Source organism: Sceloporus occidentalis, unplaced genomic scaffold (genome assembly GCF_023333645.1).
Source record: "Sceloporus occidentalis isolate IW3139 unplaced genomic scaffold, rSceOcc1.0.p SCAF_19, whole genome shotgun sequence".
NCBI classification, from domain to species: domain Eukaryota; kingdom Metazoa; phylum Chordata; class Lepidosauria; order Squamata; family Phrynosomatidae; genus Sceloporus; species Sceloporus occidentalis.
Genome location: NW_028316999.1, coordinates 2,944,695 through 2,957,733, shown reverse-complemented (window position 1 = coordinate 2,957,733; position 13,039 = coordinate 2,944,695). Strand labels below are relative to the sequence as shown.

The following is a 13,039-nucleotide window of genomic DNA, read 5'->3' as shown; positions in this document are numbered from 1 at the left end:
CTATACATGACGTGGTCCTCATCATGTGCATTATTTGTACTGCTCCAGAATATGCAGTCACGATGTTGCTGCACCAGTCCAATTAAAATCTCTTGTAGAATTACAAATTATTTAAAAAATTAGAGGTGACTTCCTTTCTTTAGAAGAATGACACGCTGGAAGATTAACCAAGATTTGAAGTTCAAAATATCTACACACTCATCAATTAAAAAGAAAGATATTATTTTCCAAAAGGTAGGATACCTTATCTGTCATCCTTTATTTTGTCTGCAAACCACCTTAATAATAATTAAAAAGGTTGAATCTTATTTACAGTAAATTAGTTATTAGCACGTGTTTAGTATACATGTAAGTCCTCATTTAATACTAAGCAGTGCTCAGTCAGGTCAGGATGTACTGGATAGTGGATAACAGCCTTGGTGGTGGAGCAGTAACTGACGTAAATCTAGGGTATGCCAACAGGAGGAACGGTTAACGGAAGCCCTTCATTGACTGAACTACAGTTTTCATTACCTTCAACTAGCCATCTATCAGGCTGAGGAGAAATAATAGAATTCTAGTCCACCCTCTCGATGGAGTACCACAGAGCTGGTAGGAGCAAAAAGAATTAGTTGGCCTGCCTCAGGCACTGTATTAGACAGAAAAACTTAAAGCAAACAGCGCACCGGAGACAGAAAACCATTTTCAAATAGGCTCCACCGGCACAGCTGGGGACTTTCGAGTTTTGGTGGCCTAGAGGCCGCTCTCTAAATTTAGGAACAGCCGGGGTCAGGAAAGGAAAGCTAGCTGCAGGCAAGGGTAGGGTAAGAGGTGGCTAGTGGTCCGAACTGGTAGGAAGTAGACAGAGTCAGATGCACTCTCCTCACACTTAGAGATCAAAGGATTGTTCTGAAAGCCTAGTTATCAGTTATGATACACAGAGTCTCCAGGGTTTGGAGAGCCCCAGGAATTATTAGATATGATAACTGCTAGATCTGACCCAAGCTAAGCATTCACATCAAAGAGCTCAATTATCAAAAGCTTCTTCTACAACCTTTTGAAGTGAATATTTATTATTTACAATAATGTTTTTACCAAATGCCCTTGGAAAGACGGCATTAGATCAATGGCATTTTATTGCCTTGCTTAAGTCAGGTCTGTGACAAGTTTATTGTAGCTTATGGGTGGTAGCCCAAGCTCTCAGCTGTGCCAAGCCCTGTATGCCCTGTTTGGCCTTATCCAACCTGCTGTATGTTTATACTTAGTAGGGGAAGAGTGTCATCCTGTTTCGTTGGAGATGGCAAACAGAGCTCAGGACGGAAATTAAGAATTGATTTTTTTTTCATGGTACAATTTACGCATGACAAGATGCATTATCCCAATAAATGGAGCAGAAGAAAATAGTAGCATTAAAACCGACAATACATTTTAGACTACAAAAAAACACAGATAACTATAAACATTTGCATAATTTTTACTGGGCACATGTTCCGCAAACTATTTTAACCCTTTAGTCCAATGATTTTCTCTGTTGGTTCAAACGTTTCATGTGATCGTCAATTAAAAATACATAACTATAAGAAAGCTGTATTGGTCATGTGCATGCTGTCATGGAAAAGATATCCAGAAGTTACAAATAACAAGGACTTTAGGCCACATTTACATCCTGAGTAGTTGCTTTCTGAACTCCTCCCATCCCGTCTACATTGGTGAATATATGTAAAACAAGGGCGATATTGAGCATTGAGTTTTTTGTTTGTCAAAAGTGATCTGTGCTATTCCACATCCAATTGCACATAGTTACATGTCTAGAATAAAATACAGCAGTGTCTTTTTAATAAGCAAGTCGCTTCTGACTAAACCCTTTTGGTAAGTGTTAGTGAAAGGTCTGGCCAGTGTTACAAAGTGTGTGTCAGTCAAATGTTTGTTATTTCTTTTGTGTGTCGATATATGACTTGGAAAACATTGTCCATTGACTCCTGCTAGGAGTATGCTTCTCTCAATGTTGGATGGTGTAGTTGGACGGTTCATTTATAGTTGAACTGGGCAGGAGTGCAGAAGGTTTCAGCATGCCTCCGTTGGGGCAGTTTAGTCCCAAAGGGTGGAACTAGAAATGTCAGTCTATTGGGTACATTTTCTGACCCAGGAGACCACAAGAGAGTTGAATACACCAGCTCTCTAATATTGTTATTCAATATAAGGCCATCCCTAGTGAGCTTTTCTTAGGTTGAGTATGTCCTTCCTAATACAGAGTGATATCAAGGCGAATCGAAACATAGAAAGGATGGGCATTTTGATTATATTATACAGGAAGCATTACTCGACTCCTTCAGCTTCAGCAGCCTTTACAGTGTGTTAAATATCAATGACCTTGCTCGTATTAAATGTGTATATTATATTAAACGTGTATACTTATGTAATGTGAACCTTGTAAAAGTGTGTGAATACATCTTTATCAGTGCCTATGACATTGGTATGAGGGTGATAGACAATGTGGTAATGTGAGGAACTCATTCTCATCCCACTTGGACCTATACTGAAGATATAATCTGCCAATGTAAAGCTATTTGCCTTGTAGGGAAATGCGTTCCATTTGGGACATACAGTATCTCCTGTTTAGCAATGTGCATGAATGGATACTCACTTCCAACCAGATCAAGTGCTGACTCATGTGAGAATTCCAGGGAGTCTATCTAAAGAGACCCCCTCCTCCCCCTCCACAGATCTGAAACCGAAGCATTTTAACAAATAGGGGTTATACAAACTTTTATATGCTTTCATCTTTTGCGCAGCTGTTTAGGGAAGTAAACAGTGATTTTAATAATAATTTTGGATTATTACACACATGCAATCATTCAAATAGACTTGACTTTTATTGTGACTGGGGATGCCCTTTGCTGTAGCTTATATGTCTTTTTTGTACAATGTTTTCGTTCACTGAAATATCACGTCATGACACTATTGTCCCAAGTGGTAAACCATGTGGCAAATATTTAGTGTGCAAGCAGTCATTGTAAAGGAAGGTAACAGAAGGGCAACAAATATTGAAAAGTAAGCAACATAACAAGCATACCTAAGTGATAGCAATGTCTCATGACTAGTAAACCCTACACTAAAGGTGGTGTTTTGTAACATAAACCCCAAAAATTTATATTTTAGCATAGCACCCATCCATAACAATATTTGGGCAAAATTATATAACTAACAACACGTTTCATACTTCCAGGATGCTGCATTGGGAAATTATGGTATGAAAAAAATTATTGTTAATAATGGTATTAATAAATAATAATCCAAAGAGTACACATGATATTCTACTGATTTATAGGAAACAATAAGCCCTACTTCCTACGACTGTCACTGTGCACTACTGTTTTTTTTCTCCGAAAACAGTAATTTAAACAATTTAAAGCTATTCACTTGTATTTTAATTATTAAATATATTGGCAAATTATGCTAAACATTTCCCCTTTTATATAAATTAGAATAAAAATTGAAAATTAATGACTCTTAATCTTATGCCGATCTATTTTATTCTATGGAAATGTAGCTTTCTATAATAAGAGCTGTTTTATTAAATTTAGTGAAATCGTTTTTTGTCTGCACTGATTTTCTGTCATTTTGTAAATACATTAAGTTGCGCCTCATCTCAATTAACTATTATTTTGGAGCATAAATCCTTTTTTTCTCTATAATTTTCCTGTACAGACAGGGGACAATGACAGGAAACCAGGGACAGGAATCAGGGCCAGAGCTATGGGCACTTTGTGGGTATGTTCTAATCATCAATGATTCCTAAATATTACAGGCGTGTTTGTTTAACCCTTCCAGTCTTAAACACTGAAAACGTGTAAAAAAAAATATATATTAATGCACTTATCAATTTTATTTCCTGCATCATCTGCAAAAACTGTTTTAAGTTTTACTTTGGGACTTTTTAGGTAGATCATCCATGATCTGCCTGAATACTTCTGGGCTGTATGTTGGCAACTCAATGCAAAGCAATAAGTGATTTTAGAAAAATGATGTAATACTTATTGAAGCAGTGACATCAACAATAAAAACCCACCTCCCCTATAGGACCTACACCAAGCTCCTGCTACCAGATACTGACTCATTTTAGCTTTTCCTCCTGACATGAAGCCCTATTTAAGGATCCCCTCAGTCAGCCATGTTCCAAAGTCTTTCCATTCCCACCTAACAGTTAATTAGACTACTAATCAGCAGGAAGATCTTGCGATGCTACTTGCATCACCCCCCCACCCTTTACTGCTCCCGGGGCACCCGTGACGTCACACCCCCATCCCAGATCTCTGATGTTACTCCAGCCATTGACTGCACGTCTTCTAACAGGGGGGGGGGGGTAAGCAATCGGCAGTGTTCTTACACTGAACTGCAAGCGAATCCCACCAGTCTCAGGCAGACAAAGGCTTCCTTAAGATAGTGGAAGCTGTAGTCCTAACATGCCAATGTACACCACTGTGTACTGGTCTCTCTGCATTTATTTCTTGCTTCATTCCCCTCTCAGTACCTCCCTGTCTGTGTCCACCTCCCATTTTTCCCTCCTCCTATTTTCCCAGCTCTCTCTCCTCCTTCTACCCCAGCCTGATTAGTGGAATTAGAAGTGCAGCAAGAGCAGGAGGTTTCTTGTTTCCAGGATGGAGTTACTGAGCCGCCTGCTGTGTCCTCTATAAAGTTGAACTCCTGACTGTCATCTATACAGTATATGTACACACTCGTGTTACTGGACAGCCTACATTAATAACACTTTCCTTATCCAGGCCTTGGGATTTCTCACAATAATGTGGAAAAGCAACAAAAGCAAAGTGCTTATAGAAGATACACCTGATGAAGAACTTCAAGCTCGACCAGAACCCCAGGTGAGACACAGTACAGAGAAGCAAGCAATGTGCTCATCGGCTATTTAAAAGTCCATTGTCTTGTGTCTCAATCAGCCTGTTGTCTTGCTTTAAATTCTGAGATTATTGTGTGTCCCATCTGTTTAACCATTAGTACAAATTGCAGTGTAGCCACCAGTGTTAAAAGCTTTACAGTGTAATCATTTATAGTGCTCTTATGTCAGCATAATAATTCCCAAGGTCATGGAATGTATATAACCACTGATTGTAATATTTGTGACCTGGGGCTATGAAGCCACATTCATGTAATAAGCATTGGCCTTGGGGGCAGTGCAGTGTTCCACCACTGTGTTGTCTTCTTGTTGTATTGCTGTGTAAGCAGAGCTGGACAATTTAAAGACACAGTTACACCCCAGAGCACACAGAGGTTTGGTGCCTGAGGCACTAGAGGAGATAGATTTCCAACTCCCATTGTGCTTATCTAGGGCTGGCAGCTTTAAATGTTATCATTAGTGTATCAGCCTTTGCAGTACTCATGGGATCTCCTTCACATGGCTTTGCTTCTTGGTACTGCTCATTTAAACTCAATACATATACTGTAAGCTGTAAGAACAAACCATGCTTCCTTGGTTATAAAAGAAGATAGATTGAATTCATTTAAATACCCCACTTTGATACTTTATAGCATGTTAGTAAACACAACTTTTCAGATGTATCAGTTTATTGTTTCTTCACAGGGTTATTCACACAAATCTAGAAGAATCAGAATTTTTTTGTTTAATCAAATAATAACACAAAAAGAACCCCCAAGAAGCTATTTTCCATTTCTATGCCAACAACCAGTTTATCAGTACCTAAAAGTGAAAAAATTCATACATTTTGGTGAAACCTCATATAGTGGACACACAGCTCTACACTAGTAACTGGAAGCAGATATATAAATAATTTAAGATGGTAATTTTATTAATTTAATATAGATTTAAAGCTATTTGGTGAAGCAGTTTGTATCACTCATGATTGACAAACATTGCTTGATGTAGTGATAAACATTGCTTATTAACAGACTACATGTCAGTAGTGAGGTAATAAATGAATAAAAAGTTAGAAATAATAAAAAAATGTGTTTGTATTTATGATATATTTTCTATGGCGAATATCGTATAACAAAAAAAAAAAAGGAAATTATATAGGCAAAAATACATTTAATGCACTATGGGCCCAATTCATATTGCCTTCTACTCAATATTTCCCAGTCATGTGCAATACAGACCATAATCTATAAGTGCTTAGTATCCACTGTGGTGTATGTTGGGACTTGAAGCATCATACTCATGGTTCATGGGCCAAATGGTTCTTATCTGCTATCGAATTCTATGTATCTATGTCCTTTGGCAATTAGGGCATGCAGTCAGCTGAAGGTATCTCCTCAAGCCTAGGAGATGGAGATGGAGGTGAGGGGATTCTGCAGAATTGCTCAATGCATTTGCAAGGGGAAGAAATGATAATTTAAAAGGGTCATTCAGCTATCATATGTGTTAAAATGTCTGTAAGGTGCCTTTAAGTCAATATCCAACACTTTTTTTTAATGGAAAAATGAATGAATACTAAATAATCCCTATATTTATCTGAAACTAAACTTTGGGATTAGTTTATTTGAGACTAGTGGAAACTTTTAAGCGGGAGCTCAGTGACTTTAGCATTCATTGAATGGGGCCCTTACTTTTCTTAGTGATTTTACCCATGACATCAGAAAAGTACCAGGTGGCAGGCACTATAGTAACATTTGTCACAAAAATGCTGCTTAAAATTAAGACTGGGGAGTGACGATCACCTTTAGTTTGGATGGAGCTTGATGTACCCATTAGGGTGTAAAACATGTAATAGGGCATCTTCAAAGCAGCTGCATCCTGCTTCTTTATTTTCAGCCTATGTGTAATGAAGAGTCAAGTATATATAGTTTTTATTTTTGTTTTTCCATGGCACACTGTATACTCCACAATCTCCCCTTGTCCTGTTCATGTTGCCCGGATGCATAGGGTGCTGCTAAACCCAGAGCACATGACATACATGCTTTCGCAACTTATTAGGTTCAATTACTAAATGTGTGACTTTAGGTACAATGGAGGCATCTCATATTACTATGTTACTTTGGCTATAAAGATCTCTTTTTAGGCTCTAACTGGTTTTCTTTTAGTGACATGGAGAAACAACTAGCCATTTTATTTTAATAGTTGTTGAGCCAGGGTTTATCTTGACTGCCCCTGGAACTGCTAATTATTATTTTTTTAAGATAGAGGCAAAATTCCAGCTCTTCAAACCAATTTCCTAAGTGGCTCATTTGCAATGCCTTTAAGGAGAATCCAAGCCAGACCTTTACTCCAATTATGACATGCTGCAACGTGTGTGGGGTCAGTTAAATGGCCTCTTGATTCTAGGTTGTTAAGCACCCTAAGAAATTTTGTTTAACATGGCTCAAATTAATAGCCTGGTAAGGTATTTTATTAAAAAAAAAAAAAAAAAAAACAGAAGGTATGCATATTTTTTTTTTAATTAAGTGTGCACTAATAAGGCTTCCTGGAGAGTTGAACTTCCCAACTGTGTGTCTTAAAGGAAGAGAACTGCTGAATTGACCTGGCATAACTGGGGACATCTGGCAAAAAGGGCTGCGTTCCCAATTCCATACATGTAACCTGTTTTGTATCTGTGACAATGAGCACATCGTTGAGTTTGATCTATTCTTGCGTGTATTTATGGATCAAATACACACTGGCTCCAGTTTTGCACAAAAAAATAGGCCAATGATAGGACTGCATGACTTTTTTTTTTTCATGGTTGTTGTTAGCAGCAGATACTAGAATTAAGGGGGGGGCACTTTTGCACCAAGACAACTTGGGCACACTGGAGTGCCGTAGCTTCCATTACCATGCCACTCAACTGATCTCTCCCCATCCTGCACTGGCATCAATGAGGGTGCTTATGACACATGCGCACAGGGGTATGAACAGAGAGTGTGTGTGGGGGGGTGTCAGGCTTTGTCCAGTGGCAATGTGGGAGTTTTGCATTACCCACTGGTTGACCTGATATAATGTATAGCTTAATAAGTGACATGATGTTAAATACGTTGTGCATTTATGCATGGAGATCTTGGCCGTTTTTGTAGAAGAAACTCCCTGGGATTCTTTTTAACGGGTGGTGGTTTCAGGGAGTTGTTCATCTCTTCAAACTCTGGAAAAAAAGTCCTAATAAAACCTTTTTATCTGGCCAATGTTTGTAGAATAAGATGGATAGTCTCACACAAGTCCGATTATAATCATTGTTCTAGATAAGTAAACATTTTCTGAAATTGATTTATTGTGTGTGTCTTTTTTAATTCTCTAGCACTAATCCAATAAAGATAAAATACAATGCAGAAGTAAAACGACTTGCTATCTTAAGAGCTAAATAGAATTGCCAAGTAATTGTATATTGATAAACATGGAGGTGAATTGTTCTTGGACTCCTATCTAGGTGCTGTATTTTGAAGGATAATATAGTATGGAGGATATGTGTACTAATTAAAGTGATTAGAAGTTCCGATTGCATATCCAGCCAATACACATAAGGTAAATACTGCTGAATACTGTTCAGTGTGGTAGACTTATGCCTTAAGCTGTTAATATAGCTGATCAAATGCAATGCTTGGGGCAATTTCTGTAAGAAAAGCTGGCTTAGATTCTTTGATCAAGAATGTTGATTGCTGTGGTGATAAAATCCCCTTTTTAAACTTAAGAGTCACTTTTTATGGCGATGTGGGGACTTTATTATATTTCACATTATTTAGTTTTATTTATTTACATCCATTTGTTCCAAACAAGTCAGGACTACAACTGCTTTGTCTAAGTAGTGAGAAGATGTATTTATAACCAGAGGTCTCCTGTATTGTGAGAGGTATGACTGTCTTTGAATGTAAGCAGAAACTTCCAGCGGAAGCACGTTTCCATTAACTAATACCTTTGAAAATCAGAGACAGTCTGTACGAATGTTTCTAATGGCTAAAAATAACCTAGAAGGACTATGCAGTGTAGAAAAGAATGAGCCTTTTATTTGTTTGTAAAAAGTAGACTTAATATTTTTCTCACGGAATGAGGTTTATTATGCACGCTCTTCATTCTCTTAAATATGTGTATAATATTAGTGACTATAAATTAGAAAGGGTTTGGTTACCTAGTTATAGTAAGTCATTGGCAATAGCCATTCCTCAGCAGGGTACATAGTCCGATGTAGAGCTAATAAGCAAACCAATGTGGTCTTCACAACCTTTGTTTTATGTCAAAGTAATTTTTCACTTAAGGGAATCGACTTATCTCCTTGTTTTAAAAGAATGGTGAAGAACCACTCTAACAAACTCTCCCCTTTGCTGCTCCCGGCACAGAAGTCTGTATAGTTGGCTGATGTGCCAATGGCATTATGGGGTCGCAGTGGACTGTGGGGCCGGTAGAGATGAGTTGGGTAGCCTGTAGGTAGACATTCTAGCGCGTCTATACATTCTATACGTTTGCTTCACCCATTGCTCATTTAAACTGTAGGATCTTAAAAATTATGTGTATGTCATCATTTGTACAATATGATGCAGGGTCTGCTTCGAAGATATCAGGGGTTCCGACAAAGTTGGCCCACTTCTTCAAACTCAGTCTTCGCTCACTTGAACACTTCTTCAAACTCAGTCTTCTCTGAAACAAATATATTTTTTATGGTGAACTGGGGGATGATTGTTCCTCTTAACTGTATATGTTTCTTCAAGCTGTACCTCCTATATAAAAACAACATATGCATAAAAAATTCGCCAGCCAAAAGGTAACTTGTGAAATTATATACTATGCAATTAGTACTTTTTTTTTACATTTAGCTTGGCACAGGACGGGTCAAGTATAGTAATTACCAAAAGCCCCATGCTCAGTAAGATATGATAGTTTGGACCACCTAATTTCTTTGCAGGGATCAGTATTTGCTTCCAGTGGCCAGTTTTTCAGTGTAACAAGCAGTGTTATACTCAAAAGCTCTGCCTAACAGTGATTGCGTCGTGATTGGCCTTACTAACTGCTCTAGTGTGTGCATGCGCCTACTTTCTCCCTTAATCCTGAGGCCTGCTGGTACCTGCCTGTGGAACTGGCACGCTGGAGTGCTGAATTGGCTAACATGCCATCATATTGAAAGGTGTGGAGCCAAATGGAGAGTATTTCACATTACAACAGAGCATGCCTTAGTCTGGGAGGGAAGGGTGGGACAGCATAATTAAGTATGTGTGTGTGTGTGTATATATATATATATATATATATATATATATATCTCTTCAGCTCATATGAGTAGATCCATGTAAGGATATGTGAATATGCATTTAGCCCCACAGATAAGTGTTTTGAAAAATCTACAACATACAACAGTCATAATATATCTCTTTGGCATTCCTATGCATAGTAAGGGTAATTGCTCCAAACGTGGCTGCTGCTGGATTACATTCTTTTGTCAGTTGTTTTCCTGTGACATAATAGATTCCTAGATCCCTGCTAAGATTGAGTATTTGTTTTGTCTAAATGTTATTGTTTTTCTAAGTGGTTACTTTGTTTGAAACAAAAAAACACACACAAACAAAGGAAAAAGGATGCAGAAACTGGACGCATTTCTTTTAGTGCAGAACAAAGCAGTTTAGAGCGATACTTTGTTTGGGGGGGGGATTGTGGATTGTTTTGCGTTTTTGGTGGTGAACATATGCAGCGTGTAATAAGGTACCGTATTTGCTCGATTATAAGACGACCCTGATTATAAGACGACCCCCCAAATCTTAATATTAATTTAGGAAAAAAAGAAAAAGCCTGAATATAAGACGACCCTATAGGAAAAAAGTTTTACCAGTAAATGTTAATTCATTTAAACACTTTTTTTAATAAAAGCTATGCTTGAGAAAAATATTTTGGTTTTATTTCCTTCTATTTTCCAACCTGCCCCCCAGTTATGCACATCTGCCCCAGAAGTGCCTTATATCCCCTATATGCCACTGTGCCCCATGATATGCCTTTTAACCCTCTAAATGCCACAGTGCCCCATAATATGCCTTTTAACCCTATATGCCACTGTGCCCCATGATATGCCTTTTAACCCTATATGCCACTCTGGCACTTAGAGGGTTAAAAGGCATATTATGGGGAAGAGTGGCATATAGGGAGGTTTAAGGCATTTCAGGAGGCAGAGTGGCATTAAAGGGGTTAAAAGGCATTTCACAGAGCACTCTGCCTCCAGAAATGCCTTACACCCCCCATTTAACACTCCCCCTCCCTCCTCCAAACTTACCGGTGCTTCTGAGTTGGGGGGGGGCGCATAACACAGGAGGGTCCAGGTCCCCTGCATCTGAGCCCCAGGTGCTTAGTCCGGGCAGCATGTAGAGCTCCACGCGAATCGCGTAGAGCTCTACACGCTGCCCGGACTAAGCACCGGGGACTCAGAAGCACCGGTAAGTTGGAGGGGGAATAACACAGGAGGATGCAGGTCCCCTGCATCCTCCTGTGTTATGCCCCCCCCCTCCAACTTACCGGTGCTTCTGAGTCCCCAGTGCTTAGTCCGGGCAGCGTGTAGAGCTCTACGCGATTGTATCGTGTAGAGCTCTACGCGACTATATCGCGTAGAGCTCTACACGCAGCCCGGACTAAGCACCGGGGACTCAGATGCACCGGTAAGTTGGGTCGGGGGTTAACACAGGAGGATCCAGGTCCCCTGCATCTGGGTCCCCAGTGCTTAGTCCGGGAAGCGTGTAGAGCTCTACGCGATTGTATCGTGTAGAGCTCTACACGCAGCCCGGACTAAGCACCGGGGACTCAGAAGCACCGGTAAGTTGGGGGGGGGTTAACACAGGAGGATCCAGGTCCTCTGCATCGCTGCGGGGGATCTGGATCTTAGTCTCATAATCAGACCTATTAGAGGTCTGATTATAAAACGACCCTGATTATAAGACGAGGGGTATTTTTCAGAGCATTTGCTCTGGAAAAAACCTCGTCTTATAATCGAGCAAATACGGTATTTGCATTTTATTCCAAAACACAGTTTTGTTCAAAGATACTTTTAATAAATATACATTGTAAGAAATGCTAAATTTAGAACAGTGAGAAATAAGGGTCAGCTAGTTGTTATGGTATGGGTTCCAAATTTACCACTATGTCCCAGAATTGCTCCGGTTTTGCCATAATTAAATGGACCAGCCGCCGTTTGTACACTAATAAAATACAGTGCAGTTTTACGGAGCTGCTGTAGCCGTCCGTTGTTGGATGCGGAGAACCAAAAACCCTATTCTACATAACGTTTGCCTGTATTATATACCAGCATGGAAATATACAGTATATGTGAGTAGTTTTGCTGATAACGGGGATTGCTAATATAGAGCAATTATTATGTTTCTGTGTGTTGCTCTGTTTTTATCGCTCTGTACTGGAACTATTATACGTAACCCACAATTTGCAACAGTATCAAAGCTGGCCTGTTTCATGAAATCGTTCTGTACCTGTCAGCATATATATTATGTTCTAGGGTATTGCACCAGAACACAGTGTCTTAGTGCGGTCATTATAGGACTGGAAGCTCGTCGGTCTACAGCTCTTGAGATATCTTTAGGTTTTCAGTGGCATATTCCCTTTTGGGTGAGCAGGCTCCCTATAGCACCAGTAATTAATTGGCTGGTTGAAAAGGAGAACTGTGATCAACATGCCGTGAGTATGTGGTATAAAAGCTAAACTGCATATGATGGCTGGGATATCCCTTTTATGTCATCAGACATTATTACCTTTTCTCTGGTGACGATATAGCAAACTTAATGCTGTCCTGAGCTTTTGGCGGCAAAATACAGCATTCACCTATTAACACTTTTTGTAAGCATTTTTTTCACTTATTCGGCTTTAAAATGCAATCCAGTCATATGCATTAATGAGGACATCAAACGTTAACATGATGGTTAATTGTTCCAAGGTTTTTAGAAATTGCATGGATGTGGAGTGGTTTAACAGCCCTCTGTGCCATGAAACTCATCCAAGCAGTGAAATGGGAATAGTCTGCTATAGATTATAGAGTAACGTATGGTTATACCTCTATACAGATTATCAATAATGGTAACGCAATCCCAATACAGGCCTACAAAAAGAAAAGAAAGCTAGCTGGCTATGTGTGTAACAATTTGCATTATT

General features: G+C 39.2%; 1 protein-coding gene across 1 annotated transcript in view; it reads left to right on the top strand.

Annotated features, from left to right (window-relative positions):
• Positions 1-391: 391 nt before the first annotated feature.
• LOC149302317 (testis development-related protein-like) overlaps positions 392-13,039 on the top strand; it is a 50,810-nt gene continuing 38,162 nt past the window's right edge. The window contains exons 1-3 of the mRNA XM_089482417.1: positions 392-439; positions 3,688-3,750; positions 4,761-4,859. Coding sequence (XP_089338543.1) covers positions 392-439; positions 3,688-3,750; positions 4,761-4,859 — 210 coding nt within the window. The remainder of the gene's footprint in view (positions 440-3,687; positions 3,751-4,760; positions 4,860-13,039) is intronic.